This window comes from Phyllostomus hastatus, unplaced genomic scaffold, assembly GCF_019186645.2.
Source record: "Phyllostomus hastatus isolate PE091 unplaced genomic scaffold, TTU_PhHast_1.1 phas_contig_1162, whole genome shotgun sequence".
NCBI classification, from domain to species: Eukaryota; Metazoa; Chordata; class Mammalia; order Chiroptera; family Phyllostomidae; genus Phyllostomus; species Phyllostomus hastatus.
The window spans coordinates 11,653,336-11,670,469 of NW_025333537.1; the positions used below are offsets into that span (position 1 = coordinate 11,653,336).

Sequence of the window (17,134 nt, forward strand, 5' to 3'; positions counted from 1 at the left end):
TTCTCCTCTTCTTACAGAATGCAGAGACCCAGACACACAGATATGTATGTGTGTGTACGTATGGGGGGGGGTGTATTTTAAAACCTGCGGATGAGCTCGGTCGCCGTGACAACAGAGACCATGAGTCCCAGTGAGGAAGAACAGGGTCCCACAAAGCCCAGGCGCCCTGGCCCCTCCGGGCCGGACCGGGGCTGGGCTCGAACCCAGCACGCCCGGAAGCGCCCTGGAGTTACATTACATTTCATCCCCGTTGATTCCGTCTCCACTTAACCCCTGTGTGATTGTCCCCAGGCCTGGACGGGGCGCTCAGGCACAGAGAGGGCTTGCAAGTGGCCGGGCCATGCAGCGGGGAGGGTCAGGGCTGGCCCCCGGGGCCCTGGCAGAAGGAGCAGCCTGAGGACGCCGCCCCCTCTCCTCGCCTCGCCGGACACCTCCCTGGGGGGCTGGGCAGTGCTGGCAGCTGCCTCGCACTGCCGAGGCCCCGAGCCTCTGAGCCGGCCGGAGGGCTGCCCGCTGCCCCCCAACCGCCCACCGCCCACTGGCCACCGGCTGCAGCTCACTTATGGAAATCTCGGCCTTTCCTTCCTCGTGGACATTCGCAGACCATCTGGCCCCGTGAGAAACAGAAAGAAGTTTTTACACTGGGGGCTCTCGGTCCAAGGCCTGTGGCTTCTGATCTGCATAAGTCAGAGGTCATGGCCCCTGGGGTCACCAGTGTGGGCTGCCGACTGGGCGTTTGACCTTCGTGGTGCCGCCAGCTGTGGGCTTGTCTCCAACGTGACTCCACTCGAGAGAAGCGGGCTGCGGGCACCCGGCACCGTCCGGAACAGCTCCCGCGGGCTCGGGGGGCGGGAGGGCCAGCCGGTCAGTGCGGCGGCACTCGCTGGCTAGATCAGGGAGGGTGAGGTGAGCGAGCCTAAGGGGGTATCCGAGACGGGAAAATCACGACAGACACCGTTTGACGGCGACATTTTAAAGGTCGAAATCAATGCGAAAACTGTTCAAGATGGAGGAAGCGTCAAGATTCCAAGTCCGGGTGGGCGGGCCTCCCCCTGACTTCCCGCCCCCCCGGGTGGGCGCTGCCCCCGAGGGCACCAAGTGGTCAGTCCCCGAGGTCCGAACAAGCCCTGCCTGTCGGTCGGGGGTCTCGCCTCCAGGAGCACCGAGCGGCGGTCATGGTGGGCGCCGGCTCGCCCCCGCCCCCCTGGGGCCAGTGGCATTCGGGGAGCGGGGGACTCTTCCTGCGTTTGCGTTCTGGAAGAGCCGGCCCCCCACTTTTCGCCCTTGAGACAACAGCAGCTCCCCCGACTTCGGGACCAGAGGCCCGAGGGCCCAGCAAGGCCTGCGTGGCTGGAGCGCGGAGGCAGATGGGCCGTTCCATTTTCTCTGCAGAATGTCCCGGACACTCAGGCCCCAGAGCCTTGGGCAGCAGAGTCTCACGCCAGTCCTGGTTGGCCTGGGGGTGGTTGCCGGCGTCCCCATCACGGGTCCCTCTGTCCCCGAGCCCTCTGGGGCCGGGTCCCAGGACACACCGCCCGTCCCAGCGGCAGCACCGGGGGCCTTGCTGTCCCCACTCCCTGCCTGGCTGTTTGGGTCTCACCTGGAAGTGTCACCTCCTTGGGGCTGCCTTCCTGGCACACCAAGTCATAACCTGTCCCTCCGATTACGATGGGGTTTAACTTCCCCATGAAACTCCCGGCCTTTGCGGGCTGGTGGGTTCGCCCCTGATCAGCCCGGGCTCCCCGGAGCCAGTGGCGCTGGCAGCACGGGGGTGGGGGTCTTGGAGCCGGCCTGGCCAGCGTGTGCGCCCCACGCCCAGCCCTTCCCTCTGCCCCAGCTCCCAGCCAGGCCCTGGGCACCCGCCTCCCCTTCCCTGCCCTTCACAAAGCGGCCTGCAGGCAGCCCGGACTCGGCGCCTCCCAGGTGGGGGCTGCCCCGCCCCCCGGGGGTGGGGTGGGCTGGGCTGGGCTGTCTGTACGGATGGGTGGGGGCTGGAAGTGCGGGGGCTCCTTGCCAGTCCTCTGAAGGAGGGGGAGTCAGTGCCCTTCCCCCGGGAGGGAGGAAAAGGGGGTACCCCGGTCAGTGAGCAAGAGCCTGCTTGGAAGGAACTGGGTGAACAGGGATACGCCAGAGGATTCCGGGACGCCTTTCCCAGCGCACCGCCCCCCAGTCCCCTCCCCCACCAAAGCCAGACGCGCTGCCCGGGCGGCGGTGGGCAGCCGACAGCGAACGTAAACAAAGCGCCGGGCCCCGGGGTGGAAGCCGGCCGCAGGGAGCTGGCGCGCGTTCCCGCCGCGGCTGCCCTCCGCCGCAGCGCCAGCTCTCCCGAAATAGACCTTTCTAAGGCGTCTTTTATTCGGGCTCCGGCGGGCCGGGGAGAGCCCGCAGCGGCCCCACGGACTCGGCCTGGCCCCTCCCCCTCCTCGGCATGACTCGGGGACCCCACGGGCCGCCCCTGCGTGCCGCCGCGGGGCGTTTTCTCCGGGCGGAGGCGCTCAGAAAACCCTCGTTCGCGGCCCGGCCGGCCGGGTGTGAGTCCCGGGGCGCGGGCCTGGGCGGGCGGCGGGGGCGGGGAGAGGAAGGGAGGGGGCGGCGCCTAGAAAAGGAGGCGCGGGCCGGGAAGGTGCGGAGAGGCCGGCGGCGGGCCCGGCGTGGCGGCGCGGAGCCCGGAGCCCGGTCGCGGCCCTTTCCGGGCGCCCGTGGGGAGCGAGGGCGGCGGGGACGCCGGGCCTCAGCGCCGCCTCTCGGCTCTGTCCGCAGGTCCCGGGCGCGCAGCCCTTGTCCCGGCCGCCGCCGCCAGCCCCGGGCCCGGAGCGCGGTGGCGGAGCCCCCCGAGGAGCCGGGGGCCGGCGCCCCGCGCCCCCCAGACATGGTGGGCCACTTGCATCTGCAGGGCATGGAGGAGAGCCTGCGGGAGCGGAGCCGGGAGGGCCTGCTGGACAGCCCCGACTCCGGGCTGCCCCCCAGCCCCAGCCCCAGCCCGCCCTTCTACTCTCTGGAGCCTGGCATCCTCGACGCCCGCGCGGGGGGCGCCGGCGCCCCCTCGGAGCCCCCCGGACCCGGCGAGGCCAGAGCGGTAAGCGCATTCCCGGGCGCGGAACGGAGAGCGAGGCGGCGGCGGGGAGGGTCTGCGCGCGGCGTGCCTAGAAGGGATAAGTAAAAAGCGAGAACCGAGTTCCTGAGCGCCCCCCTCCCCTGCCTGCCCCGCCACCTCCAGCCAAGGTGGCCCAGTGACGGGCACGCGCCCAGGTAGGGACCAGCGCGCGTGGGGGGGGGGGGCGGTGCAGCCCGACCTCGGGACCTGCAGACGGCTCCCCGGCGGTGGGCCTCTCCCGCCGCCGCCGGACTCCCCGGTCAGCAGGGAGCGGGCAGGGGGTGCAGGACTGGCCCGAATTCCCGAAGGTCCGGCCCCTCCCAGGCGGCCGGAGCCCTGGGACGCGCAGACTGGCGTCCGCACTCGGCCCCTCCGCCGCTCCTGACCCAGTTCCCCGTTTACGGGCCGCGCTGCCAACGTGCACGTCTCCTTTTTCTTTCTTTCTTTCTTTCTTCTTCTTTTTTTTTTTTTTCAAAAAGCAAACCCAGACGGAGCCCTTCCTCCCCCGGGTGGTGAGGGATGTTGACGTGGAGCTGAGGCGGTGCTGGGGGAGGTCTGGGACCCAGGTGGGGAGACTCGGCTCTGTCGGGGGGGCCTTCCGCGCGAGCCTGCGGCTTGGCGGCGGGACCGGGACCGCGTCCCCGCAGGCGGAGCCCCTGGAGGGGGCACCCGGTTCCTCCCCCCACCCCCACCCGGAGGAAATGACAAGCTGAGATTGGGAGATTTCCCGCCCCTGCCCTCGCTCTGCACCGCCCACTGCCAGTTTTGGGGAGCGGGACCCCGGGTGCCTTCTGGGGCCTCGGCCCGCGGCCCGGACCCTGGCAGGGCTGCCCGGGGTCCTCCCGGCTGAGGTCCGAGGGAACGGGTCCCTCCCCTCAGGGTGCTGACACGGACCTCGCTTCTGCCCCCGTAGCCCCGCAGCCCCATGGGCCTCGAACTTGCCTGGCCATTGGACCCTCTCGGGGACCTTTCAAAAACGCCAGGCCTGCCTCTCGGACCCTGCACCCCCCCCCCATGCCACCCAGACAGGCTGCAACCTGGGCGTCGGGAGTTTCAAAGCCTCCTTGGGTGTTTTTAACGTGCAGCTAAGTTGGGGAACCACTATGTCAGACAAGAATCGTGCTGTGCATTTCCATTTCGGTCTCTCTTTCGGGGGCTGGGGGCGGGAGGGGCGCTGAGGACTGGCAGGGCCCGCAGAGATGACCGGTGCCGTTGGGATTGGGTCCTGCAGGTCTCGGACTTGGCACCGTCGCGTGGTGGGGGGGACCTGGGAGCAAATCCCGGTGGCGCCCTACCCCACGGGACCCGGAGAAAAGGGACAGGGAGCCGGCCCTCCCCTCCATTGTGCGGGTGACCCAGAATCCTCCAGAGGCTCTGTCCGCCTGCCAGTGTGCCCGCCGGTGCGTCTCGGCCGGTCCAGCAGGCTGGTTTTCTGTCCCTGCCTCGTCCGCCGGCCGCCAGGGCTGCAGCCGCGTGGCCCCCGGCCCTGCTGTCGGGCTCGGCAGTGGCGGAACCAGGGCCACTTCCGCGCAGGTAGGGGGGGCCTCGTGCCCGGCGCCGGGAACTGTCCTGAAGGCTCGGGGTGCGGCCACTTGTCTTCACCATGCTCTGGTGAGGGGGTCCCTCCTGCCCCCACTTTCCGGAGGGGGACGCCGGGGCACAGAGGTCCGCCCGGGGCTGCCTGGCTGGCGAGGGGCCCTGCTGGGCCGGAGCCCCAAATCGGGCTGCAGTGTTGCACCCTCAGACCTCACGCCACCCCGCTTCTCACGGCAGGGCCCCCAGACTACCTGTGGGGGTTGTGTGTTCTTTTTTAATTAAAAACCAAAATGCCCGTGACACTCTGTGTTTCTGAGATGCCGCTCTTGATGAAAGGGAGGACACGGTGGCCACGGGCGGCCTCCTCTCAGCGGGGGCCTGCCTGCAGCTGCCCCCCCCTCGCACCCCAAGGACTCCTCCAGGGCGGGCAGGACACCCCGCCTCCCGTTAACCCACCGCCACCGCCGACCTGGTGTTTTTTTTTAAAGATTTTATTCATTTATTTTTAGAGAGGGAAGGGAGGGAGAAAGAGAGAGAGAGACATCAATGTGTGGTTGCTGGGGGCTGTGGCCTGCAACCCAGGCATGTGCCCTGGCTGGGAATCGAACCTGCGATGCTTTGGTTTGCAGTTCTCGCTCAATCCACTGAGCTACGCCAGCCAGGTGACCTGGTGTTGAACAGTGTCCTCTTGCCACCGGCTCACTGAGAACGCCGTCTGGGCTGCGGTGGCTGCAGACCTGGCCTGTCTCGGGGCGGGTGTGTGGGGGAGGGGGACGGAAGCTGGCCGGGTCTCAGAGGCTGCGGGCGGCCGCGCAGACCGTCCGGCCGGGTCTCAGCCTGCTGTGTGCGCCCGTGCGGCTGTCTCCGTTCCCACACCTACCACCCAGCCCGGCGGTCCTGGGCAAAGTGGGTGGCCGGGGGTTGAGCTAGAGGGCCTGTCCCCAAACTCTCGCCACTGGGGTCCTCATCGGCTCGTCACCGGGTTTGTTATGCTGGATGTGCGTGTGAGCGAAATTCCCTGACGCTTCCCTTCGTCCTGGAGGTCTCCCCCCTCCCCCCACTTTGTGTGAGTGGGCGGGATGTACCTTCCCCAGGGCACCGCGGCAAGGCAGAGCTCCCGGCTGCCGCCGGACCGCCCCGCCCTGGGCACGGGAGGCACCGGGACGCGCTGGGTCGGACCGGGCTGCCCAGCCCCACCCATCCTGGCCCCTGGGCTTTCCCGTTCACTCTTTGGAGCCCCGATAGTCATGCTCCTGGTGACCCCAAACCCGTGGAGGCTTGGGGAGCAGGCGTTCGCCCCACCCGCGTTTATGGAGCACCAGCTGTATGCCACGCACACAGAAGGGGCCCTACCACGCACGCCACGGCAGGGAACGAGGTGTTTCAGGCCCCCGCCTCCTGGCACGGTGCTCCGGTGGGACACAGGACCGGGGGGGCTGCTGAGCGGGGGAGGGCGGAGCCCCTGCAGACAGGGGTCACGGGAGTGACCTTCCACAGAAACTGAGGGGGGAAGACCGTGGAGTAGGCTTCGTGGCTGTAGGGCCGAGGTGCGTGCCCACCCGGGAGCGGCCGGCGCAAAGGTCCTGGGGCAGGGGCAGGGGCAGCAGGGAGGCCGGCAGAGCAGGGCCCTGTGGGCCCAGCCGGGCCAGCGAGTAAAATCCCACTGGGTCCCTTAGATGCGTACTTGTGGCTGTTTTGTTTTTATTCTTTAAAAGGCGTTATGCGGTCCCCCACCCCCCAATCTAGACACCTGGGTCAGAGACTGGATTGGGAACAGCTGCGTGGACTGGGACCCGTGTGGGGCTTGTCCCCGTGGGCAAGGCCCGGCCGGGAGGGGCGGGCCTGTCGGCTGCCCTCACCCCGCAGGTCCGTGGGCCAGGCAGGGCCGGGTGGGCAGGTCTGTGTGGGCAGCACTTGGGGGCATGAGGGGGCGTCGTGGGGAGAGGGGCCCTGTGCAGCCTGTCTCCCCGAGGACCAGGGCGGTCCGAGGAGCTAGCCCCGCCCCGTCTTCCTGCCCCGGGGAGACCACGCAGGGCATCTGGGATCCCCAGCCGAGCCCCCTGGGGGCAGATTCCGGGCACAGCCGCCACCGGGGTGGGTGCGGTGCAGACGGGTCTGGAGTCTCGGGCGGACGAGGGTCTCAGCCTGCTGAGGGGTGGTGGCAGGAGGCGCTGCGCTTGCTCTCCCCATGTTCGGTCCGTCGGATTTCTCGGGGGCACACTTGAGAGTGTCCCTTGGGACGAGGTGCTGGTCCCCGGGGCCCGGACTCTGACTGGCATCCTGAGGGCCGCGTCTGGCTGGTGCTGGTGGTGGGGAGGGGTGTGTCTCGGCTCCATCGCTGGGAACTTCCTGGGGCCGCCCAGCCCTTTGAGACCATCCCTAGTCACCGCCGCCTTTTGGGGCCTCGGCTGTACCCCCGAACCGCCCCCCACTGACCCCCAGACCCCAGAAAGTCTTGTTTCTCTGTTTCTGTCTGTGACCGTGTGAGGCCAGAGGTGGGGGGAGGGGTGCAGGGGGGAGGGAAGGGGGTTTGGATTTAGGCAGCTAGAGCCTGGGCCTGGGCAGGATGGATGGATGGATGGATGGATGGATGGATGGATGGGCAGACGGACAGACCAGCTGAGGAGACAGGCCTCCAGGTGCGCCCCCGGCCAGCGCAGGTGGAGAGCCAGGTGGCGGGCCAGGGTGGGAGGGGCCAGAGCAGCACGTGGGGAGGGAAGCCAGAAACCCTGGGGCCTCCCGTCAGCCCCGGGGGCCCGGTCCCGGCGCCCCGGCCTCCAGAGGGCCCTGCCTTGCGGTGGGCTCGGCCGTCTGAGGAACCCAGCTCTGCCACAGTGCGCAGGCCCAGGCCCTTCCCGGTGCCTGGGGGACGGAGGAGAGGGGCCCAGCAGCGGCCAGCTTCCTGGGAACAGGGCCCCGGGCGAGAGCTGGCAGCCACTCCCCTGGGACCACACGGCTGTCCTTCTGCCCTCCCTGCGCCCGCCGGCCTCCAGGCGGGGGCTGAGATACAGGCCCCCCGCACCCTCCTTAGATGGTGTCCGAACGGGGGAACGTGGGCCCCCCTTTGCTGCGGACCAGGACCTCCCGTGAGAGCAGGGGGTGGGCTTGCTGTCCTTGGGGCACAGAGAGCAGGTCCCTTTCGTGGAGGCCGCCCAGCCACGGTGAGGGGCATCTCGGATGTGTGCCCTGGGTTCCCGCGGCCGAGGTTGGCGTCCCTCCTTTGGCGGCAGGCAGAACCCTGCGGGTGCCTGTCCCAGGGCCACCGCAACGAAGCCGCAGACTGGGTGACTGAGCACAGCAGCAGCCCCCGCTCCCAGGGCCCTGGAGCCCGGAGTCAGGGGCGGGGGCCGTGCCCCCTCAAGGGCGGGAGGGGGCATCCGCCCCGTGTCTGCTCCAGCCTCTGGCGGTGGCCGGCCGGCCGGCCTTGCTGTCCCTGGGCTCGTAGGCGCACCACTCCGGTCTCCCCCTGCTGTCACCTGGCTGTACCCCCTCTGCGTGGGCCCCACGTCCGGAGTTCCCTCTTCTTCTCGGGAGGACGCCAGCCCCTGGATTTGGGCCCCCTCATCCAGCAGGACTTCATCGCCACTTGATATTTGCAAGGACCCCTTTCCAAACGGGGTCACGGCCACAGGTCACCCATCTTCGTGGGGGTCCCTCTGGCCACCCGGGGCAGGGAGCCGGCCTGCCCGCCCGCCCGCCCTTGAGCCCCGTGTTCAGTCTGCGGCTGTGCCTCTCAGTCTCACACTTTGGGCGTCGGGTCCCAGCCCGAGGGTCTGTGCTCGGCCCGCGGTGCGTCCTCCTCTGGGGTCTCCTGGGCGCCCCCCGCTGGGCCCCGTTCAGCTGCCCCTTTGTGCCACGGCGGGGGAGGGCAGGACCCCCCCACACACACCAGCCCCAGGTTTCACAAGGAGGCTGGGGATTCCTCAGAGCCCTCTCCATGGATCATTTTCTTCATGGGTGACGGTCAAGGTTAACCTCAGACCGGCCTGTGAACTTTTGGCCTCAAATCCCAAGTACCAGCTGAAGACAATGGGGTTTATTTTCCATCCCACCAGAATGTGTGACCAGCAGGTGAGGCCAGTCGAGGGGGGCAAAGGCTCCATATGGCTGTGGTGAGGGCGCCCCGCCCCCACGCCCCCATGGGGTCTCTCCGGTGGCCTGTCGGGGCCCTGGACCCCTCCTCCATCCACTCACCCTCCACTGACGGGGGCTCCTCACTTCCCGGCTGAAGGGGAAGTTCCAGGTTCCCTGGGCCACACTGTGGCAGCCGTGGGCTCCGCGTGGCACCCGGGCCGGGGCCCACACGCCGCTGTGCCGTTCCCGCGTGTCCCTGCCGGCCAGGCCAGGACCCCCGGCAGGGCCGCCGCCTCGGGCAGAGCGCTCTGCCCGCCCGCCCGCCCGCCCGCCCAGCGGTTACCTCCCCGCGTCCCGTGGGCCGAGTCCGGCACCGCAGCCAGGATGGGGGCAGGCCGGGCGCCCGGCTGTGCTTCCACTTCCAGCCGGCGAGTCCTCGCCCTCCGGGAAGGCGCGTGAATCACCCGGCCTGGCAGCCGCCGGTCCCCCGGATCCCACCCCCTCTCCCGCCCGCCCCCCGCCCGCCGCAGGCTCTCCAGGCCCCAGAAGCAGCTGGAGGCTGTGGGCCGTCCGGGAGACCCCCGGAGCCCAGCCTTTACGTTGCAGCTCCTCTGGGGCAGGGACCCCTCCTCCTCCCCTGCCCGAGCCCCAGGGACCCTGGCCAGCTGGCACCTCGGGCGTCCCCCCAGTCTCCCAGGCCCATGTGCGAGCCTCCCGGGGTCTTCCTCCCTCCAGGCAGCCCCTGAGCAGCAGGGCCCTGGGCGGGTCTCCCCGTGGGGGGCCCCTCTCCCACCCTGGAGGCTGCCATCGCAGCGTGGCCCAGTCTTTTAGGAGCGGCTCCGTCCAGGGTGGCTGGAAGGTCGTCCTCCGAGGGCTCACGGTGTGCCGGTGTGCCGTCTCGGCTGTGACAGGCGCTTTCGGCGCCCGCCCTCGGGCCTCACTGACCCTGCGCCTTCCCGGTAGCCCTGCCCCCATCACCCCAGCCCCGGTTGTGCCGGGTCCCCCTTCCCCTGGGCCCTGCCGGAGCTGTCGCGCCACCAGGCCCGCTGGACGCCAGCAGGCGTCTGGGTCTCGCTGCCTGTCCCGTCTCAGGGGGAGCCCCCAGCGCAGCGGGCTGGGGCTGTTTGTCCGCGGGGGCCCTCTGGCCGCCGCTGCCCAGAGCCCAGCTGCCCGTGCAGCAAGCCTGTCTCCTGCGCTGGCGGCCGGCCAGGAGCCGGCTCTGCCCGCGTGGGGCTGCTGTCCCGTCGGCCCCAAGCCCACTCAGGCCGTGTCGGGGGTCCGGCCGTGTCTCTAGCCGGGATGGACCCGGGAGGGCGGCCTCTGGGGCTTTGCCTCTCCGAGATGTCCTCCCTGCTCGTGAACTTGGGGACTATTCTTATTTTTCTTGGGGGCAGGGGGTGGTTAAAACCAGCCCAGGCTGCCTCTCCCCACTGCCCCCCCGCCAGCGAGCCCACCCGTCTGGACAGGAGAAGATGAAACCCTCAGTGTCCGCGCCCCCTCCCAGGGCAGCGTTTTCTGACTCCGCAGTGGCCACGTGTCACCCCTCCTTGACCAAGCAGAGCCCCGGAGGCTCCGTGCCCCGCCCCACCCACAGAGACCGCACACAGTAGGCGCTCAGCACACTGTAGGTGCTCAGCACACACTGGCACATGTTCGGGAAACACCCGTTTGGAGGGAGAAGGTTGGTTCTAGGAACACCGAGTCCTGGAGTTCCGTGGTTGGGGTTGGGGCTGACCTAGCAGGGGAGCCCCGGAAGGTGCCGGAAGCGTCGGGAGTGCGGTTCTCCCTGCAGAGGATCGGGGGTCTGTGGCTAGTGAGTGACGGCGTGGCTGCCACCCTGAAGGGTGCGCCAGGATGGGGGGGGCCGCGCCGGAGACCCTGACACTGGCCCGGAGGGGACACATGTCCCGGGCAGAACTTGTCCCGGCAGCACCCAGGGGCACTGGGAGTGGGGCTTGCACCTCGTGGGAGAGGCAGGCAGCGCTGACGCACACGCGCCCCTGGTGGCCACACCGGGCATCAACTGGGAGGGAGGGCCCCCGCCCCCCGCCCCCCGCCCCCCGCCCCCCGCCGCCACTTGTCTCGGGGTCAGGCCGGTTCTGACCATCGCAACCGGTGAAAGCCCCCGGGGATGTCACCACCGCACCCCGAGGAGGCTGCCAGGAGTGACCGCAGGTCTCGGAGGGAGAGGCCTGTCCCTGTCGGATTCCTGCTTCACATCCTCGTCTGTGCGCCGGCCCGCGGGCTCAGTGCCCCTGCGGGGCGGTACGGGGGCTGGGGGGTAACGGGGGCAGAGGAGATGAGGGCAGCCCCTTGTGCACGCTGGGGCTGGGCCACCCCTGGGGTCTCAGGACCCACAGGCCGGGCTGGACCAGGTGGGTGGCCCTCCCGTGCCCAGGGGAGCGGGCGCCACCAAGGGCCTGTAACCCCGTGTCCGCGGCTCTCCCTGCAGCCCCCGCCTCGCCCCCCAAACCCGCCGGCGCTGGAGATGCGGCCGCGGCTGCTGCCGGTGTTCTTCGGCGAGGGCATCGAGGTGAGCCCCGCGCCTGCGCACGAGATCCGGTGAGTGGGCGTGGGTGGGCGCGGCGGCCCGCCCCCCCCGGGGGCGCTGGGGGGTTAAGGGGCGGGGCTGAGGCTCCGCAGCACCACCTCCCCCCACAGCTGGTTGCAATAACACCTCACCAGCACCTCGGGGGGGCCCTTTCCCGCTGGGCGTCTCCAGCACCACAGGAACGCTCCGAGTTCCACGGGGCTGAAACCCGGCCCTTTGTCCACCCGCGAGGCCGGTGCCCACCCAGAGTCCATTCTGCCCACCGTCACAGATGCCCTTTGAGGCACATTTTTATCTCAGTTCAGGGTCCAGCCTCTCCAGTGTCCTCTAGGCTGGCATGGGCCTTCTGTCCTTTGACCTTTTGGCCTTGACCTTTCTGAAGAGCCCAGACATGTGTAACAGTCTTGCGGGGGTAGAGGCGGGGGCGGATGGCAGGCCCCATCCTGGGCTCACACCTGTCCTTCCCACCCTCCCCAGCTGCAACTCTGAGGTCAAGTACGCCTCGGAGAAGCACTTCCGGGACAACGTCTTCTACGCGCACGTGCCCACGGTGACGGCCTACAGCGAGACAATCGTGGCGGCGCCCAACTGCACGTGGCGCAGCTACCGCAGCCAGCTGACCCTGGAGCCGCGCCCGCGCGCCCTGCACTTCGGGAGCACCACCATCATCTTCCCCAAGCACGCCCGCAGCTCCTTCCGCACCACCCTGCACTGCAGCCTGGGCCGGCCCTGCCGCCGCTTCACGTCCAGCGTGCAGCTGCAGCCGGGCCAGCACCCCGGGGCCCATGGCCTCGGGCCCTCCGCGCTCTGACGGGGCGACCAAGGACTGCAGACTCCAGGGCTGAGCCTGGATCCGGGCAGGAGGAGGGTGGGGAGGCCCAGGGCCCAGCCCGCTGCCCCGCCAGTGCGGCCTGGTGGACCCCGTACACGGATCAGTTCTATTAGCCCCTAAAGCACAAGGCGCAGGGTGTGAGTCCGCAGCCAGGCGGTGGCCACCCCCAGGGGCAGGCCGAGGAGTCTTGGCCGGGGGACGGGCTGCAGCTCCGCCAGGCCCTGGCCCCACTGTCTGTCCAGGCTGGGGGAGGAGGGACACTGTCCGGCTTTCCAGGCGCGTGCAGCTTGGCGCCGAGGGGCTGGGGCTGGGCAAGCCCTGGCGTACACGGAGCCGGGAGGTCGGGCCAAGGCCAGAAGGACTCTGCTGCGGGGGCGGGGGAAGGGGGGCGGCCCGGAACAGACCTCGTCCGAGCTGCTCCGGTGCCCTCCCGTGTGGAAGACGGGGGCACAGCCCTCCCAGCGGAGGCCTTTGCGTTCCGTGTCCCGCGCCTTACCTGCGAGGCGTCCCCCCAACCTCCTCACGCGCCGCCTGCGGAGCCGGGACTCTCTGACCTCACAGACTTCGTGCCAGGGGCCCAGGGAGGCGTCTGAGGCCCCGGAAGCATCCGCTGTCTCCTGCCTGAGGTTCCGGCCCCGCCAGTCGGCTTAAAGACAGACCTGGGAGGAAGGGACGGTCACCCACCACCAAACGGGATAGCTCCATGCCTGCAGTGAACCAGGCGTCCCTGGCGTGTGGCGGGCCAGGGGAGGGAGACGGGACATGCCCGCTCCCCGGGACACCAGGTCCCCAGGGCCCGGTCCTTCCGGGGACAGCTCCAGAAGCGCCCTAGCTGCGTGCTGAAACGCTCCCAGGCCTGAACTGACCGCGGGCTGGGGGCTGCCCCGCCGGTGGCCCCGCCCCCGAGGCGGGTCGGAGGCTGGGGCGTCAGCGCCCTCGTGTGGTGCGGGGTGGGGGCGCTCGGCGCTCACGTCCGGGGGAGGCTAAAGGAATGGTGATCTTTTTATGTATCGACCCAGGCGGTGCGCTCTCTCCGGAGATGCTTTCTGATTAACAAAGAAATAACTTAAGAATCGACTGGTTGTCTTAATAAAATGCATAAGTTCGGTGTGTCAGACCCTCAGTGGCACGGGGGCGGGGAGAGGCGAGTTCGGCCTTTGTAGGCCCGCGGTCCCTCCGCGTGGCTGCTGGGCTCGGAGCCTCGTGCTCCGGCCCCCACAGAACAGCCTCGCCGCACACCCCGCCCCATGCAGGGGAGGGGCCAGTTAACAGGTGCGGAGGCTGGGGCCCACCCCAGGGCACAGTTCTGGGGGCCCTTCCCGGGAGGGCCCGGGGTGTGCGTGCAGTCGGGGAGACCGGGGCCGTGTGGCAGCGCCCCTGAGTCAGGCACGTGGGGTGGCGTTTGACCCAGAGGCTTTTGCCGGAGCAAAGCATCCCCTCGAGGAGGCGGGTCCCCGCAGTGCCACAGGTGGGGGCAGTTGTGGCGCCCTGACGCCGGAACCTTTGCCATGCGGCAAGTGAGGTGATGGCAGGGATAAGGGGCGCCCGCTCCGGGGGCTGTCCGGCACCCCGCGGTCGACCCTGGGGGCCTTGCCTGCTGTGTCTCCTTGCGCAGGGGCGGGGCAAGGCCCAGACAGGCTGAGGAGCGGAGACCCCGCCCCTAGGGCGTGAGCCCGTGGCTACACAAAAGGCACGTGGCTTTATATCCTGCAGCACCTGCAAAATGGGCCCGTGGCCCGACCTCCCGGGCTGCTGGGGCGGTAGGAATCCACGCCGGTGCAGCCCCTGGCGCTGCGGAACCCAGCCAGACCCTTCGCGGGGGCGGGGGCAGGGGCGGGGCGAGCAGCCACCTCTCCTGCCCTCTGAGGCACAAAGGCCGCTGTGGCCCCAGACACCTGTCACAGCCCCCTGGCTGTCACCCCGGGACACACTCACGGGACTCAAATCTAACCCAGCAGCCTGGCTGTCACCCTGCCCCCACAAAAGCAGGTGCCCACAGCCCCTGGCCTCGTGGGGTCCCATCTTCAGGAAGAAGACCCGCAGCCCTGGCGGCGGACCAAGGAGGGCGCTTGCTGCAGGCCGACAGCCTGGCTGGCCGTCCACACTTCCCGAGTTTGCCCTTCACCTCGACCCTGGGAGGTGGCTGCTAAGAAGTGCTGACAAGCGGGCCTGGCCTACCTCCAAGGCCGCAGGGGGTCAGCCCGCCCGGCTGCCTCCGCTGGCTCGCGGAGAGCGGCTAGACGCCCGCCCACCAGCTGCCTGCGGTTAACTCCCAAATTATGCAAATAAGGTTCTGAGGTGCTGGAACACCTGGCGTTTTTCCTCCCCTCCCTCTCCTTTCCTACCAAGCCCACTTGTCTTTGTTTCTGGCCTTGCCCCGCCCCCGCCACACACGGGGCGGGGGGGGGGGGACAGTCCCTGCACGGAAGATTGAGGCAGTGGGCGCCTCCTGCTAGGCCGCTGTCCCCGTGTCGCAGAGGGGAACCTGTCACCGGGCCTGTTGCTCCCTCACTGTCCACCCCGCACCCATGCAGGCCGAGGCCACCGATCTCACCAAACCTGCAGAAAGGCCTGGGCCCCGCGCTGAGCCGGCGCCCGCACCGGCTGACTCGGCTGAGCCCTTCCTTCCTCCAGGCACTGCCCGCTCCAGGAGGCCCCGCTGAGCGCTCGGGTCCCCTCACCCGGCCCCAGGTAGGCTCGCCCTGCGCCGGCCCCGGAGCCAGGAGGACCAGCCGCGCCTGCCCCACTGTGGGAGGCGGCTCTCCACGGGCCCGTGGCCCGGGCCGCGGCCTACGGAGACCTGGCCAGACAGGCAGGAAGGGGCCAGGTTTGAGCAAGCGTGCCGCCCAGACCTTGGGCTCCTCACCCCCCGCCCCCCTAGTCAGGCTGCAAACCACCTGCATCAGGAACACCTGGGCTGCAAACCACCTGCGAGGAAACCCAGACTGCTCATTGCAAACAGGTTTCCAGGCCCGCCCCGGACCTAGAGAGCCACCCGTATCCCCACGCCCCGGGTGGCACAGGAGCCCACATTTTAACCGATTTCCCAATGTCCTAAGGCACGGGGACACTTGCCAACAGCTGTCATTCACTTGACAAATCACATTCTCATTGCCTTTTTTTTCATAAAGGTTTTATTTATTTTTAGAGAGGAAAGGGAGGGAGAAAGAAAGGGAAACATCCATGTGTGGTTGCCTCTCGTGCGCCCCCTACTGGGGACCCAGCACGTGGCCACACTGGGAATCAAACCGGAGACTCTGGTTCACAGGCCAGCGCTCTGCTGTGGAGCCCCTCCAGCCAGGGCTCCCTCTGCTTTCCTCCTGACCCTCACAGTATCGGTTCAGGTCAACGGCCCCCGGGGGCTCGGGGTCAGGAGGAGGAGGACTCAGCCTCTGCGTGCAGGGGCTCTGTGGGTCCGAGTCAGGGGGCTGCCGAGCGTCAGCCGAGACCCAGGGAAAAGGGGGTTGGGGAGGGAGGGGGGTTTTGAGCTGCGTGCTCCCCAGGAAGATGGGGCCAGGGTGAACGATCCCAGCCTCCGTGTGAAAGGCGGGGCCGGGAGAAAACCAGACAAAATGGGGCGGGAGGAACCCTCTGGGGGTGGGGGGCTGGCTGGGCGTGGGTGCAGACCAACAGACTGGGTGGGCCCTCGGAGGGCACAGGAGGTCCTGAGCTCTCCCTACGCCCTGAAAGCACCCGCATGTCGGGTCTGGGTCCCTGGCCCTGACGGGGGGGGCCCCACTCTGTGGCCAGGGAGACGGGGTGGGGGCAGAAATGCCCATGATCCTGAGATGCACGCCCCACCCCAGACATGCCACGTCACTCTGGTCTGACCACGCAAGACTGAGGAGGGGCCCCAGATGGCACCGGCGTGCATGGCCAACACCTGGCGGCTGGTGCGGACAGCGCCGCCGGGCCCTCCCTGGGTTCCAGGTGGAGACACTTGAGCCCTGAGTGGGAGCTGGGCCCAGGACCGGCTCCTCTGCTGGCCCAACAGTGCCACCTGCCTGTCAACCTCAGTACTGCAGCCCGGGCGTCAGGCTGAGCCCTGTGGGTGGCCCTTGAGGCCAGGCACAGGGAACAGACAAGCAGACAGGGCTGAGGGCACTCGGAGCGTCCCCAAGGTCACACAGAATGTCAAGCCGCGTGGCTCCAAAGCCTGCTCACTCCACCTCTCGGGCCAAGTCCCTGCTGCAGACTGCTCCCCTCCCCCCTCCCTCGGACCTCCCAGGTGCAAGCCTGGAGGCCAGGCAGTGGCTGGCGGTGATTTTTCAAAAAAAAATTTTGCTTTATTTCTAGAGGGAAAAAGAGAAAGAGAGAGAGAAACAGAGACCGGTTGCTCTTGCCCGCCCCCAGCCAGGGACCCGGCCTGCGCCCCGGGCATGTGCACGATTGCGCCCACACCCTGAGCCGCACGAGTCGGGGTGGGCGACAGCGGTTCTCTCCCCCCTCCAGTGCACCCTGGTTCCCCGCTGCGCCCCAGGCCCTGCAGAGCTGCTGAACGCAAGGCCGAAGTCCGACATCCCGCTGAGGCCCCCGTGCAGCCCTGGAAGGCCGGTCCCAAGCCGAAGGAACAGGGTCCCCTCTGCCGGACCTGCTGGCCCGTTCACAAGCCCGCCAGCCCTGCGCTGGGTGTCTGGGGCTGTTTGCCCCTGGGTGGGCTGAGACGCCAGCACCCCCGGGGCTTCCTGAGCCAAGAGGCGGAGGGACAGGGACAGAGCGGACCCCGGGACCACAGGACCCTGGGCTTAGCATGACTTGAGCCAGAAGAACCCCTGCCTTGCAGGCTGCCCTGTGGGGTTCACCCTTGCAGTCCCTGACACCCTCACTTCTCGGCTCCTACAGGCTCCAAGACCCCTGCAGGACTCGGCCCGAGGTGCCGCGTCTCCTGGCCGCCTGTCCACAGGGGCCCTGCCCTCCACAACGCAGGGCTGACCTTTGCTGGGAGATGGGTGTCAGAGGTCACAGACGCCCTGGGGGCTGTGGGGTGGCTGAGAGGTGGCTCTGGGGTGGGGCGGCCTTCCTCCCTCTGGGTAAACAGGTAGCCAGC

General features: G+C 69.0%; 1 protein-coding gene across 3 annotated transcripts; it reads left to right on the forward strand.

Moving 5' to 3' along the window:
• Positions 1 to 2,055: 2,055 nt before the first annotated feature.
• RFLNA (refilin A) lies at positions 2,056 to 13,164 on the forward strand. Of its 3 annotated transcripts, none has more exons than XM_045841155.1 (4): positions 2,056 to 2,231; positions 2,761 to 3,076; positions 11,157 to 11,266; positions 11,733 to 13,164. In XM_045841155.1, the coding sequence occupies exons 2-4, from the start codon at positions 2,870 to 2,872 to the stop codon at positions 12,064 to 12,066; spliced, it is 651 nt and encodes a 216-aa protein (XP_045697111.1). In that variant the 5' UTR covers positions 2,056 to 2,231; positions 2,761 to 2,869; the 3' UTR covers positions 12,067 to 13,164. The 3 variants fall into 3 exon arrangements, with proteins under 3 accessions (XP_045697111.1, XP_045697104.1, XP_045697095.1); XM_045841148.1 differs by lacking the exon at positions 2,056 to 2,231 and adding an exon at positions 2,240 to 2,531; XM_045841139.1 differs by lacking the exon at positions 2,056 to 2,231 and adding an exon at positions 2,240 to 2,531 and having other exon boundaries at positions 11,157 to 11,237.
• The last annotated feature ends 3,970 nt before the right edge of the window (positions 13,165 to 17,134 follow it).